Raw genomic sequence first — 14,962 nt, 5'->3', positions numbered from 1 at the left:
AGTAAGTTCTGCGAAGCAGCTGCAGGACTGGGGACCAAGATGGAGGTACTTTAGCTGGAGGGGTCAGGGGCGGCCTCTCTAAGCTGAAGCCTGAAGGAGCCGGTCATGGAGAGAGCCAGGCCAGAGCACACCATGGTGAGGGCAGGGCAGAACAGAGGCTCTGAGGCGGGGAAGCTCTTGGCTTGTTGGAGGAAGCCGTGGACTCCAGTGTGGCTGGAGCAGCGTGAGTGTGAGCGTCTTAGCTGGCCAGGCAGGAGTAAGGGCGGAGGGCTCATCCCCTCTTCTCCATGGTTGTGATTTCCTTGTAACTGCTCTTGAAAGGTTTTACTCAGGGGAGTAGAGGGTCCGTTTCCGAATCAAAATGAAACTCTCTGGGAATCCCGCGTGGGAAGCCATTGCCAAGAACAGAAGCCAGCATGAACTGCAGGCCCTGGGAGCACAGCCAGGAGAGGATGAACGGGGTCACAGTTAGGGGCTGCATTGAATCGTATCCCCTAAAAGCTATGTTGAAACCCCAGCCCCTATACCTGTGCACGTCACCTGAATTGCAAACAGGGTTTCTGATTGATGTACTCAGTTAGAATGAGATCATGAGGGTGGGCTCTCAGCTGATATGACTGATGCCCTTTAAAGAAGACAAGAGACGCAGACACACAAGGAGATGCCATGTGACAACGGTGGCAGACGCGGGTGAGATGTGTCTATAAACCAAGGAATGACAAAGATGGCTGATCAGTAGCCGACGCAGTGCTGAAGAATCCACCTGCTAATGCAGGATATACAAAAGACGTGGGTTCGATCCCCGGGTCGGGAAGATCCCCTGGAGAAGGAAATGGCAATCCACTCCAGTGTTCTTGCCTGGAAAATTCCATGGACAGAGGAGTCTGGTGGACCACAGTCCATGGGGTTGCAAAAAGTCGGACACAACTAAGCGTGCACACACACCCCCCGGGAGCAGAGAGAAAGGCAGAAAATAGGTTCTTCCCAGAGCCTTCAGAGAATCCCGGCTCTGCCGACACCCTGATTGCAGGCCTCCAGCCTCCAGTGCTGTGAGGGGATACACCACTGCTGCTTTCAGCCAGCCAGCCCTAGGGAACCAAGATGTCACTTCCCAGGGCCTGCTTGTGATCAGAATCTCTGTGGGACCTTCACTGATGCTGACCTGATGGTGAGACTCCCCACGAACGTTTGCTCCATCGTACACCCCAAAACTCAATGGACATGAGTTTCAGCAAACTCTGGGAGATGGTGAAGGACAGGGAAGCCTGGTGTACAGCAGTCCATGGGGTCGCAAGGAGTCGGACAATGACTGAGCGACTGAACAACACCCCAAAATGACTCCAAAGTGTTCCCAAGAGTGCAACGTGCATAAGGATAACCTTATGCAGGGAGGTCCCTCTAAACAGCAGTCACCCCCTGGTCTCTGGCTGGGCCCCGCGGGTTCTGTTCCGGGGGGGTGACATCCCTGTGAGACACCCCAGGCCCCATCGTGACTTGCACCCTTGGGAGCAGGAAAACCAACACCAAGCCTGCCTCCCAAGGCTTCCTTGGGGTGTCTTTGCTGGTTGCATTTACCCCTCTCAGATTTTAGATGAAGAAGCAAGGCTCTAGCCGCTTGCCCTCCCCCACCCCCCCAGGCCTGAGATCTGATCTCTCATTCGAACAAAGCCCCTCGTTCATGAGGGCTTAGGAGACACAGTGTTCCGAAAGCAGATCCCCGGGCCCCTGGCAAGGGAGCTGCTTTTGGGTTTCTGCCTTCTCAAAAGCCGGCTTTTGATTTGGCCCCTCCTGCCCCACCTCCGAGTTGTTTCATGATGGAAATTAAATTCCTCTGAACTTTAAGGCCCTTCTTCGGCGCCGCTCCCAGTGGGGCCGGAATCACCACCAGCTAGTAACTCTACCCACAAGATGAAGATTTATTCTGGCTGGAGATGCGGTTTCATCCTGATGCTCGAAAAAAGCAAGTCAACGAGAAGGTGGTCTGAGGAACCAGACGGATTTGGTTCAAGTCTCAGCTCCGGTACTTGACGGGTGCTTCCCTGAGTCCGGGTTTTTGCCCTGGTGAAATAGGGGCGTCGGTACCTTTGTGGTGAGGATTCTTAGCACATTCACAAGAAGACTGTTACCCGCTTCTCATCTCCCTGGCCCCTTCCCAGTCACCCCTGCTAGTCCTTCAGGTTTAGTAAAACATGCAGACCTAGTTAGGCAAATGCAGCTCTGCGACAGGCTTGCCCCTCCCCCCGCTTACTCAGCCCCGAGTCCTGTGTGGGCATTTGAGACCCAGGCAGGGAAGGCGTCCTAGAAGAAGTGCCAGCTGGGCAGGCATCTTTCTTTCTCCTTCAACGTCGTTCCCTCCCAAGCTGGACTTCCAGCCACAAAGACGGACAGGAAAAGTTTTAGTCTTGGGAAAGGTGGTTGAAGGGCTTTAAGGGACGGCATTGCATCATTATGTAGAGCAATACTCTTGCCTCTGGGCAGACTTAACTAGCACCCGGGCACAAGGCCCCATTGGCAGATGTGGGATGGATTCCCACCCCTATGAACCCATGCACTCATCGCTTCTGTGCAGTGCCCGACCTGAACCCAGCCTGGGAAGCCTAGAGCAGCAGAGAACGACAGCTTCATTAGGTGGCCTTACGGCCCTTAGGAAAACGGTGCCCTTTCTCTGCTTCCAAAGGTCATTCCACCTGCCTTCAAAAGCCCCTTTCAGCAGCTCAGAGCGGCGCATCCATGGTGTCACTCATCCATGATGTGGGCATGGCATCGTCTGCCCTGCGGGGCTGGGAGGGTGAAGGGAAGCCTGTGAAAGCCCCGAGCGCGGTGGCTGGCAGGTTGAGTACTCAGAAACTGCTCTGCCCCCTGCTCCTTGTCTGCCCTCACACCTTGTGATGAACGTCTGCCGGGGGTACAGTCAGAATTCAACACTCGACTGGTCCAAGAACAGTCACAAGAGTAGGTGGGCAGGCGCTGGGCCTGGAGCTCAGAGACGGGCTGGATGTGCGGGCCGCCGTCGGGAGGGCCTTCCAGGCATCAGCCGCTGGCGTGAGTGAAGCCCGGGAGGCTGGAGGGATGCTGGGAGTCAGGGCTCAGCCGGGAGCAAGTCTCTGCTTTGTTGGGGGTGTGGAAGGGGTCTCCCCATGGGCTCCTGACAACCTTCTCCTCTTGGCCTGGAGCCCCCCATTCTCAGAGTCCTCTGGGAGACTGGTGGTAAAGTTTCCCCTCAGAGAAGCGGTCTGAGGTGGTGGGCAGAGTAGCCGGGGGTAGGTTGGCGCGGATGGCGAGGGGCTTCTAACGCAGCCCTCAGGCCCGGCTCAGCTGTGAGCTGGCGAGTGGAACCCTTCCTTGGGCCTGGGCTGGGAGCACCCACCCATCATGATGGGGATAACTCTTCAGGGAGTCAGCGGGGCCGTGCCGGATGGGTGCCTTTTGGGCTCTATAAGAACAAACACTCCCTTCCAGGCTGTTTATCAAAATTACCCATCTCTCCCAATTTTTTTCCCTTCTGTTTCAGCCACGGAAACATTCTTCTAATGAAGATGAATGCAAAGCGATGAGCGTCTTGGCAAGCATCAACAGAGCTGTTCACGGAAGTGAAAACCCGGGTGGTGCTGAGTTCGGAGGAATGTTTTAGAGAATGCTGTGTCCAGGCCCTCAAGTGCTGTCTGAGGTTCGTGGGAGTTGCTTTTCCTGGACCCTTTCTACCCAAGGACCTGCAACCTCACTGTCACAAGAACTTAAAGAAAGGATCCATGCGGGACATTGTTGTCTGCACTCATCTCTCTAAAATTAACGTATGCCAGGACTGTGGTGGTCCTGTGGCCTCAGGGCCCAGGAAAACGGTCACAGGTGGCCTCAGGGCCCAGGGAAACGGTCACAGATGGCCTTAGGGCCCAGGAAAACAGTCACAGATGGTCTTAGGGTCCAGGAAAACGGTCACAGACGGTCTTAGGGCCCAGGAAAACGGTGTCCACCAGGTCTATGCCAGGACCCTGGTGGTCCAGTGAAGAATCCACTTGCCAATTCAGGGGACATGGGTTTGATCCTTGGTTGGGGAACTAAGATCCCACGTGCTGTGGGGCAGTACCTAAGCCCGTGCGCCACAACTACTGATCCTGCGCTCTGGAGTCCACAAGATGCAACTACTGAAGCCCACACGCCTTACAGCTGTGCCTCCGCAAGTGAAGCCAGGAGAAGCCCGCACATCACAACTAGAGAAAGCCTGTGCATAGCAGCAAAGAGCCTGTGCACCACTTCAAGGACCCAGTGCAGCCAAAAATAAAAAATGAGGAAAATCAGCGCACACCCAGCTGGCCGATATTTCCAGCTTCTGGAATGTTCCAAACAGAAACACTGCTTCCGTGTATTCAAAGTGCCTTCATTTGATCCTCTGCAAAAATCCTGAGTGTGGCCTGGGTACCCGCTTTGCAGATTACCACATGCTGAGTTCAAGGGAAGTTCAGAACTTGCCCAGGATGAGTAGGGGCAACAATGTCTGCTTTTTGACTCTTGGTCCAACATGCTTTCTGCCTCCCCCTTGAACTTTTCAATTTCTTTCCATTCTCTCTGTTCACACCATGGTCAGAAATACCACCACCTCTCCCACGGGGGTGGCGTGACTGAATGCCCAGGATCCATCTTACTCTCTTCTGTTGAGTTTTGGGGGGTGACATTGGGGGACTGATCTCCAGCCCCAAGGGGTCTCTGGTTGGTCTCAACCAGTCCCATGGGCCTGCTTCCATCCTTTGCCAGCACCAGGTTCAGGATTCCAGGCGAAGCCAATGCCCTTGGTATTCCCCAGGGGATAAGGGCTGCTTTAGGGATGGCAAGTGACTTAATTGTTCCCAATGAAATTCAAGGGAAACTTGCTTGCATGTTTCTAGGAAATGCCCTGGAGACATTACTGAGCCATTGGACCTTCACTTAGGGAACCCAATAAATTTCCTTATTGTTTAGACCAGCTGGTTTTGGGTTTTCCCTTCCTCGAAGCAGATGGCATTCTAAGTGAAATCCAATTTATGGGAATTTCAGCAGCCGACTCCAACCTGGAGTCCTCACATTTGGTGCCCTCACTGCAGCTGGAGATGGTCCTGACAAGTCCGACCGGTCAGCCCCATCTTTATTGTCACACGTGCTGTTCCCACCATCATTATTTGCCTGCCTGTCCATTTCCCCAACTCACAGAGACAGCTGTGAAGGCAGGAACCATCCCTTTCCATCCCTGGCTCAGTTCCCGGCACAGGGAAGCAGGTGCAAGTATTCTTAGTCACTCAGTCATGTCCAACTACTTGTGACCCCACGGACTGTAGCCTGCCAGGCCCCTCTGTCCATGGGATTCTGCAGGCAAGAATACCGGAATGGGTAGCCATTCCCGTCTTTAGGGGATCTTCCTGACCCATGGATCGAATCCAGGTCTCCTGCACTGGCAGGAGGATTCTTTACCACTGAGCTCGCAGGGAAGCCACAGGGGAGCAGGTACCCAGTTGCTATGTTGCTGGGGGAGGCGGGGGCGGGAGAGATGAAGATGTGGTGGATGGAGCTCGGTACCCCGACAGTGCACTTTTGGGCAGGAGTCATCTCCAAGGGGCAGCTCCGTCCTCCCTTCCTGGTGCTGGGGAAGGAGCTGCAGGCACTACAGAAATGCCCTGGCCCTGGGAAGTCCTTCCCTTCTCTGACCTCAGTTTTCCCAGCTGTTCAGTGAGGGGGGACTGGACCGCATCACCGAGGCTTTTCCAGAGTTGTTATGATTGAACTGGGGGCAGGGTATGGGGTGCCTCTGAGAATAGCAGGGTGCATCTCATGGGACAAGCCCGTCAGAGAGTAAATGCATAGGTGACAGGAATTACTTTCCACACAGCAGGCCTGTTGCACATCACACAGAGGCCAGCGGGGTGTTGCCTCTGGAAAGAGGGAGGCGGGCCTGGGGGAGGTCTGGTGGGGTGGTCTACCGATGGGGGAGACTGGGCTTGAGGCTCGCTCACAGCCTTCGCTCCAGCCTGGCTCACCACTGACCAGCCGGGGAAGGCGCAGTTGCTGGTGTCAGCTTTTATGCCTGCCGTTGGCCGTGTTACTGATGCCCTTGCTGGCTCAAGGGAAGGTTGGGGAGGCTCAGAAGAGGACGCAGGCATGGGAGGATCCGATTCAGAGAGAGCCTGAGCGCCCGTTTTGTTCCAGGCATGGGATCATCTGGGTTTTAGGACAATCTGAGGAGGGTCTTTTATCCTTCGTTTACTAGGGTAGAATCAGAGAGGTGCAGTGACTTGCTGAAGGTCACAGAGGATGTGGAGGAACTGACTCAGGCCTCAGGCCTCTGACTGTGTAGCCCCTGTTCCCAATCACTGTGCCCTGCTGCCTTCTCCCTGGAGGGCTGTCCCCTGGGGTGGGTCCAAGGATACGTGTGACTGTCAATCTGGGGGCAAGTTCTGACTGACCCGTTAGGCTGCGTTGAGGATTCTGAGGCTGTCTGGACTCCGTGGGAAAGGGTGTGGGGATCCACTGTGATGTCTGCCGCAGAGTGGGAACAGGGAGAGGCAGACTGAGCTGTACTTCGTCCTTCCTGGGACAGACCTTATTAGGGTCATTTTTAGGCCTGGGAACCTGGCTTCCATGATGACTTCCTGCCTCAAGTGCAGCACCGATAGGATCCAGAGGGGAGGAGCGGAAAGAGGGGATCGGCTGGGGCCGGGGCCAGGGCCCGAGGCTTGGCTGGGAGGGCAGCTCTGGGTCCCATCACCTTCCTGCCCTGACTCAGGTGACCCATACTGACCCCTGCTGGCAGGAGTCAGCCTTGCAATGGGAAGCGAGGCCGGCACTAGGAGGCCCGGCGGCTCAGATGGTAAAGAGTCGGCCTATGGGATGGGGAACACATGTAAATCCATGGCTGATTCATGTCAATGCATGGCAAAAACCACTACAATACTGTAAAGTAATTAGCCTCCAACTAATAAAAATAAACGGGAAAAAGAAAAAAAAAGAATTGGCCTGCAATGCAGGAGATCTGGGTTCAGTCCCTGAGTCGGGAAGATCGCCTGGAGGAGGGCACGGCAACCCACTCCAGTACTCTTGCCTGGAGAATCCCCATGGACAGAGGAGCCTGGTGGGCTATAGTCCATGGGGTCGCAAACAGTCGGACACAGCTTAGCATGCATGCAGGGGTTATCTAGCCCAACACTCCTATTTTGCAAATGGAGAAACTAAGGACCAGAGTTCTTCCTCCACAGGTCCATTATGTACTCTTCTTTAAATTTGAAAAGTGTGGGATGAGCTGGGTTGGCAGAAAGTTTGCAGTTAAGCAGAAGGGGGTCAAAATCCTGCCCTTTTCCACAATGGCTAAGAAGTCACACTTGGCCTCTGAACCTCACTTCCTTGCCTTTAATACAATAGATCGTCACAGCTGGGTGAGGATTAGCATCTCTGTGTATGGGGCCCTCTGGGGGTCAGGAAACTGATAAGCACTTTACTGGCAGCATCTCAGGGAACCCCCCAGAGACGGGCACCCACCCCACTTCCCAGGTGAGGACTGGGATGCAGAGGGCGGGGCTCCTCACCACAGGAAGTGGGTGGAGGAGCTGGGACCTGGCAGCCTGACCACATTGCTGGTGGGCAGTCCTGGTATGGCTGTGAGCATGTGCCAGAATTCCCCCAAGAGTGTGAAAAGGCTCAGACTCCCAGCCCCTCCTCAGAGACTCTGACCCAGGAGCTCTGGGTGAGGCCTGAGATAGTGACAGGTTAACAAGCCCCCTCCCACACCTTCCCCCTCCCCATGTTTAAAGCCAACACAAGGAGTGTACAGACCTCGTTTTCAGAAATACCGCACTGGCTGTGCTATCTACAACACTCCCTCCCCCCACCCCATGGAGACCCCAGACTTAGAAGGATAATAGATGGGTGGACAATATGGATAGATGGATAATAATATGAAGACAAATCTACCAACAACAGGCCATAGTTTGTATATAGCCCACTATGTGCCAGGCACTCTTTCAAACACTTTGCATAATGTAATTCTTTTAATCCCCACCACAGGCCTGGGAGGTAGTGACTACTAATGTCCCCATTTCGCAGATGGAAATGAGCTACCGAGAGCTTCAATAACTTGCCCTTGGCCCCACCTCTGGTGATAACTGGCTAGCCAAGTTAGTTACAATGGTGGTTATTGTTTTCTTGCCCTGCCGTCACCTCCGCCAGGCTCCCCTGGTGCTGGGGTGGGGGTTTCGGGGAGCGGTCAGGGAACCTGGAGGCAGGACAGGAAGGGGTGTGTGTGTGTATAAGACCAGGGAGCCTGAGAGGCCGGGCGGCCCCAGGTCTGATTCAGAGATGGAGAGATTGGACGCGGGCCTTGCCCTGAGCCCCAGCCAGGATTTTACATGAAATCTTAGCGCTGAGCTCAGGGAGGGGGCCGGCGAGCAGCGTGTGAGGGACCCCACCTGGCGGGCGCAGCCTCCCTCCCCGCGTCCAGGGCCTCTGCAGGACCCTCAGGGGCGCCTACCTTCTTCCCCTGGGCAGCTCCCATGGCACAAAGCGGGCACCGGGCTTGGCTGGGCCCAGGGCCAGGCCGGGGGGTCCTCCCCTCGGTGTTATTTCAGGATCCGGGGCCCGAGGGGTGCCCTGGGCCAGGGGCCCCCGTCCTCCTGCGGCTCATTCTCCTCGGGCACAAAGGCGGCTTTCACGGCTGCTCCTAAGCCGGCTGCTCCTCAGACAGGCTTAGGGTGATTGATCCTGACCGAGGGGCCTGCTGGCCCCAGGCAGCCGCGGCCCTCCTGGGGTCCCGGTGGTTCCTCACCTCCCGCACTCCTGCCCCTCCCAGGGAGGAGCAGAGCAGTCCTCTCCCCCCCAGAGCAGGCAGCTGGGGCAGCAGGTGACCTCTGGCAGCCCGGAGGGCAGGGCTTGACTTTAAAGCCGGCAGACAGGCCCGGCGGAGATCGGAGATCGGGAGGGTCTGTGTGGGAATGTGACCCTGAGGCTGTTTCAGCCTGCTAAGAACAGATCTGAGAAGGCGTCGGGGCTGGGGTTCTCTGGAGCAGAGACGCCCGGAGCGGAATGCTTCATTCACCGGAGCAGCAGCAGTCCCAGCCGGCGGCCGGTCTGGGCTCAGGCCAGGGAAACATCTGGAGGCCGGGTTCCAGGCTGGGGCCAAGGCCCCAGTGTCGCCCAGCAGTCACCGTCCTCCTCATTTCCACCCCTCCCTGCTGCTTGTCACCGGCCTGGGCAAGATTAAGGCTGGGTCACCTTGGCCTGGAGTCCAGCTCTTTTCCTCACGTGACTTGACCTCTGAGCCCTGGGTTGTTCACCTGTGTGTGTGTGTGTGTGTGTGTGTGTGTGTGTGTTGGTGGTGGGGTGGTCAGATAACCACAGCTCACAGGGGCTGCTGCTCTGAGAGCTGGAAGGTGTGTGCAGCCGAAGCCACTGTCCTGTTAAAGCTTAAATGTCATTCCCTGCTTCATAATCTTCCTCTTGACCAAACTGGGATGACAGTGGTCCCACTTCCCACAGGGCTGTGGGGATGAAGTGAGGTGATTCACATAAAGCTCTGACACAGGTTTCGACGACAGCAATTGTCCACGGAATTTAGATGCTGCTGTTACTCCACTGTTACTAACACCGATGATGGACCTGCTGTCGGCTGGCAAGTCCCAGGTAAGCAGCTTGATTCAGCACAGCATCCTTTCCCAAGAGCTGGTTGGGTGGGGAAACCCCGGTGGCCTTCCCTCTCCTCCGGCACAGAGCCTGGCACAGGGATGGGTTGTGACGTGGATGACGTATGAAACGGCAGCTGGTGGTGAAGGGTGCAGGATTAGGTGCTCTAGACCCAACTTTGCCCATAGAATGGAATCCCCCGTGGCCCACGGGTCTGATTCAGCAAGTCTTGCTTGCCTCTGGGACCTCACCTGCCACACCCTCCTCTCCCTGACAGTTCCTGCTCGGATGCCTTTTATTCTCACCTCAGCACCTTTGGTCTTGCTGCCTGAAATGTTTCCCATTTCTCTCCCTTGAATTCATTTCTTTGGTTTTTAAAATCTTGGCATGATTCTTTACTCCCTGCCTCAGAGAAGCCTTCCCAGACTTCCTGTGGCCTTCTGAGCTCTCTGTTTAGTATTTATTATAGCACTTGTCGGAAACTGCGTTTATTTCTTGTCATCCCTACCTGAATGGCATCTCACGGAGGCTGGGACTGGTCTGTCTTCTCCCTCAGTTCACTCCCCTGCGTCTGGAATAGTGCTCGCCATGCCGCAGTCACTGAGGACATATTGGCGGCTCCTTGGTCTGTGGGATTTTTCAGACAACAATACTGGAGTGGGTTTTCATTTCCTTCTCCAGGGGATCTTCCTGACCCAGGGATTGAACCGGGGTCTCCCACATTGCATGCAGACTCTTTACCATCTGAGCTACCAGGGAAGCCCATATATTGGTGGAGGGGATAAATAAATGATGCAGGATTTGATGAAAAATTCTTAAGTATGTAGAGTGCTTAACACGGCCCTAACTCATCACAAGTGCTCCCAGCATGGCAATTATCAATACTGTTGTTATTGTTGTTGCTGTATTTCCCCCAGCACCTTTGTCCCCTCCAGCCAAGCAAAAGTGTGGCTTCTTTCCTCTGCTGCTTCTCCTGGGTTCAGTCCCTGCCTTTTCTCCCTGTCCCAGTCACAGTAGGGGTACAGCTTCTGATTTTCCGCAGTAAGAACACCCACAAAACTGGAAAGAGCGGTGACTAGACTGGCCGTCAGCCACAGCAGTACAAGCACCATCAGTCAACCCTGAAGACCAAACTCTGTTGGCAGCCATCCCATATTTATCCACTGACTTGGCTCTTGGTGAGATGGGGAAGGAGAAAAAGGAATTTTACACGTTTATTAATTTTTCCCCACCTGTTTGGAGTCCTGCTGAAATAGGGTTTATGAGCCACACTGAAAGCTGGCTTGACTGGATGCCTCGATTAACTGAATGTCTGAAGCCTCACTCCTGGCAGGACAGGGGTCTGAAAACCAGCCTTTGGACCCTGTACCTTGGTCAGGAGGAATGGGGGTGGTGGTCCCTGCAGGGGCGATGCTTGAAATACACAAGTGGTTTCTGGAACAACGGCTGGTGGTGGAGGGTCAGGACTAGCCAGATCCAGCCTGGCCTGGTCTCACCGTGTGGCCTGGGCACAATGCTTAGCTTCTTTCTTCATCTGCAAAAAGCAGATAAACATCTGCTTCTTCCTGGCCTACAACCTTATGGAAAGAAGCAAGGCCTGCAGTAAGCGGCAGGGTTTTGAACAGAGGAGTTCCAGATCTCCCAAGCCCAGCCCCCTCCATCTCTCCCAAAGAATGGTGGTAGATGCTGAGACCTTTGGCAATTTTCAGAAGTCTTCAAAGGCATGCAGGAGGAGGAGGAAGGGAGAGGGAGTCAAGACGGAAAGGTAAAGGGGGATAGAAAACAGTAGTAGTTTCAAAGTAGTTTTAGGGCAAGTTTTTCTGAAAGAGTCTGTTTCCTGTAGTGATGGAGATAAACCGGGATGCCAATCTTTATTCTGAGGCTCTTGGCTGTGTGACTTTGGACAAGTTACTTGACATCTCTGAGCCTCATTTTCTGTGTGCATAAAAGGAATAATGAGGATCCCTATCCCAGGCAGCTATGAGGATGAAATGAGGTAACTCATGTAACATTCTGTGCAGAGCCCATTTGGATGACAGCCAAGTCTCCAGAGAAGTTAGGGACTGCTGTTGTGATGTGCCTCATAATAGTGGTGGTAAGTCCACTGCCCACTGGCAAGTCCCGGGGACCAGTCTACTAAGCACCAGCCTTTCCCAAGACCTGGGTGAACATACCATCCTTCCCTGTCTATCTTGGGCTGCCACCTACTGGTGAGGACCAGAATTACAGCTACTGGAAAGACCTCGCTGTGACTTGGGGAACACCCGCTCCGCTCATGGCCCCATCCTCACTTCTGGGAGACAGCACTGGCACGCTGGTGGGAAGGATGAAGGGAAACGCAAGCCCCAGATTCTGAGGTCATGAGTTCCTTGCAGGGATTCCTGAAGACTTGTCACCCCGATGAAGAGAGAGTCAGTCCCCGAGTCTTGTCCATTTTATTTCCCGAATACCCCTGAGACTGGTCCCTTTCCCCCATCCTGTCTCTGGCCAGGCCACCACCCACTCTCCCTGGATGACACAGCAGCTTCCTCACTGACCCTCTTGCCTCCACTCCCTTCTCCATACAACAGCCAGGAGGAATGTCTTAAAAACTGCAAATCCGATCATGCCAGCCTCAGCTTAAATCTCTCACTGTATCCCCACAGCTCCTGGCAGAGTCTGAGACCCTTCGCCTAGCCCACAAGGCCCCCTCGCCCCGTCTGCTCAGCGCTTGGCACCCTCTCTGTGCCCCTTGCGGGCCTCCTTTATACTCCTGCCTCGCCCGGCACACGCCGCTTTCCCCTCGTGGCCTGGTGAACTCCGGCACGTTCCCAGGGCTCTCTGTGCGTCCTGCCTCCTCCAGGATGCCTTCCCTGACCCTACAGCTTTCCCCCAACAGTCCTCATCAAGCTGCAATGCGTCTTCATCTGTGGCCACCTGGACTACGAGCAGGAACGTGCCTCGTTTCCTTCATGGGGGTGTCCCCGGTAGACACCCAGTTTCTGACACATAGAAGGTGAGTGAGGGAGCTGACCCTCAAGGGGGTAGTAGACTCAGTGTTATAGACTCAGCTCTCGATGGCTGGATGTTTGGATTCTCTATCCTGCCCCAGTCTTGACCTGACCCGGGGGTCCCTACAGGGACCACAATGCCCTGAAGATGACGTGGGGAGTCTGATGGGTGGTTCGTGATGCCAGCCCCAGAGAGGCCCAGCGTGGCTTCGAGAAGTGGCGTTTAAAGAAAATTCATGCAGACAGGGTGGTCTTGGCTCCTAGTCCAGGCCTGCGCTCAGCCTACCCGCTGGCCATGCCCACCGCCTCTCCTGGGGGAGGGACCAAAGTCCCTCAGAAGCCAACTTTGGGATACGACTTCATGCCAGTGATTTATGAAGGACTGGAGGATGTAGGTAAGGGAGCGCGGGGGCAGGATGGGGAAGTGGAAGGAACTGAGTGAAGGGACCCTTTCAGGCAAAGTCCCAGCTTTAACTCGAGCCCACAGGGAACTCTGGGGGATGCATGCGTTACCCCTCATGGCGGTCCCACCCCAAGACCAGGGAGTCATCAGCTATGGACCAGCCCGGGCTCATGTGAACGCTGGCACTTCCTGGCCTCTCTTCTTTGCACTCGTGAGCAAAGAAGGTTTGCGTAGCCCCGGGGCAGTTCTCTAAAGGAGAGTGCAGACTGACCAGCCAGTCTGAGCACAAGCTGGGACAGGGGGTGGGGGGGTTGGGGCACCAACCTTCTCGCTGTGCTGCCTTTCCAAGCTCCCCATCTCCAGGAGACCCTTCCTCAATTCTCTGATTCATCCTGTTGACGTTTTCTCAATCTTCTTTGAAGTGCTGTGCAAATGCAGCTTCTAGAAAAGTACCACAACCAGGTGGTCCTTTTTAAAGCGTGGCCCCTGCCGAGAACACTGCCTTCCTTCCTGGTTATAGCCTCACTTTAGCAGTCTTATTCGTCCTCATTTAATTTAATGAGATATTTTTGCTTGTCTTAAAAAAAATCCCCCAAAATACCATACACAAGAGTAGTGTATGGTAATAATGCAAACTGCCTGCACCTTCATCCCCAGAGGGGCTGTCTGGCCCGATGTTTCCCTAAACATCGTACATATGTATGTTCTTCTTTGACTTCTGGTGATATGGTTACTTTATCATATTTGGTGCCCACAAGCCCCTGAGAGACTGATGCCCTTTGCCCCCATCTCTCAAAGGAGAACTCTGGCCCAGAGGTGACATGACCTGCTCGTCCAGCTAGAGGGTGGCAGAGCCAGCACTCAGGGCTGGGCCTGGCCTTTCTGACCAGCCACCCTGCCTGCGGCGGCTAACCACCCACTACAGGGAGTCAGCTAAGAGAGGCTGAGGGGCTTGGTCGGGGTCCAGGGCCTTCAGAAGCACGCCCCCCACCCCCTTGCCCCAAGATTGACCCATTGGTCCTGGGGGTCAGGACGGAAGGGTACGGGGGGTGCAGCATGTCACGTGTGGGGAGCGGGCCTTCCACTTGGAACAAAAAGGGAGGAATGGGGAAAATTTGTTTGCTTGCTCCCCTTGCTGCCAGCGTTATGTGGATGTGCAGGGGGTCGGGTGGGGCCGGCAAACTTCCCCTGAGAGTGAGCTGCCATGCCTGGGGAAGAGGCATGGGGCTGTGGCATCGGCAGGGTGGCCGGCCAGGCGCCTTCTGACTTCCTTAGCCAGGCCTGCTCACTGCCGTCTTACCAGGCTCTGATCACTGATCTTGACCTCATGCAACTGCAGCCCCCGCCGCCGCCTGCCAAGGCCCCTGGTGAAGGCTCCCATACACGTCCTCCTCTACCCCAGGCCCTCTCGGCCCTTCGGAAGCCCTGTGAGCCCCGCACCCGTGGAGTGCACAGGACTTCAGCTTCTGCTGTCCCACCGCTCGGGGAGTCTGCGCTTGGGGCCCGGGTGTCCTCTCCATGAGCCTTGCGCTCTCCCTGGTACACGCTCCAGGAGTCCAAGGGCCAGTGCCTTCTGCCCCCACGCCTCCTCCCAGGCTTTGGCCTGTCCCTCCCCGGCCCTTCTCAGAGACCCCAGGCAGGGCCTCACCACCGTATCCCTCGGGCTTCTCCACTTCGGTGGCCTCCCGTGGTTGGTACTGACATCTCTTGGCTAAGGGCTCTCTGCAAAGCCCAGATGGCTGCTGTCCCCCGCGGAGGGCAGACTAGACTGTGTCCAGGACTTTCACAACACCGGCAGCCCAGGGAGCCGCTGTGTAAGCACTCCAGCTCCCTCACCTCTCCTGAGATCTCTGAGGTGCGTGTTGGACGCCAACTCCTAGGGGTTCCCCTGGGATTAAGTTTCACCACGCACAGCGGCAGCCGAGTCGACAACACA

The 14,962-nt window shown here is 55.5% G+C and overlaps 1 protein-coding gene across 1 annotated transcript in view; it reads right to left on the bottom strand.

Moving 5' to 3' along the window:
- FAM107A (family with sequence similarity 107 member A) overlaps positions 1-8,807 on the bottom strand; it is an 88,080-nt gene extending 79,273 nt beyond the window's left edge. Inside the window, exon 1 of the mRNA XM_065933400.1 lies at positions 8,486-8,807. Within this exon, the coding sequence (XP_065789472.1) occupies positions 8,486-8,509 (24 nt within the window). The 5' untranslated portion in view covers positions 8,510-8,807. The remainder of the gene's footprint in view (positions 1-8,485) is intronic.
- Positions 8,808-14,962: the final 6,155 nt, after the last annotated feature.

This window comes from Muntiacus reevesi, chromosome 4 (genome assembly GCF_963930625.1).
Source record: "Muntiacus reevesi chromosome 4, mMunRee1.1, whole genome shotgun sequence".
Classification (NCBI taxonomy): Eukaryota; Metazoa; Chordata; class Mammalia; order Artiodactyla; family Cervidae; genus Muntiacus; species Muntiacus reevesi.
Note: the sequence above shows the minus strand (reverse complement) of the source record. Positions and strands in the feature narration are given on the sequence as shown.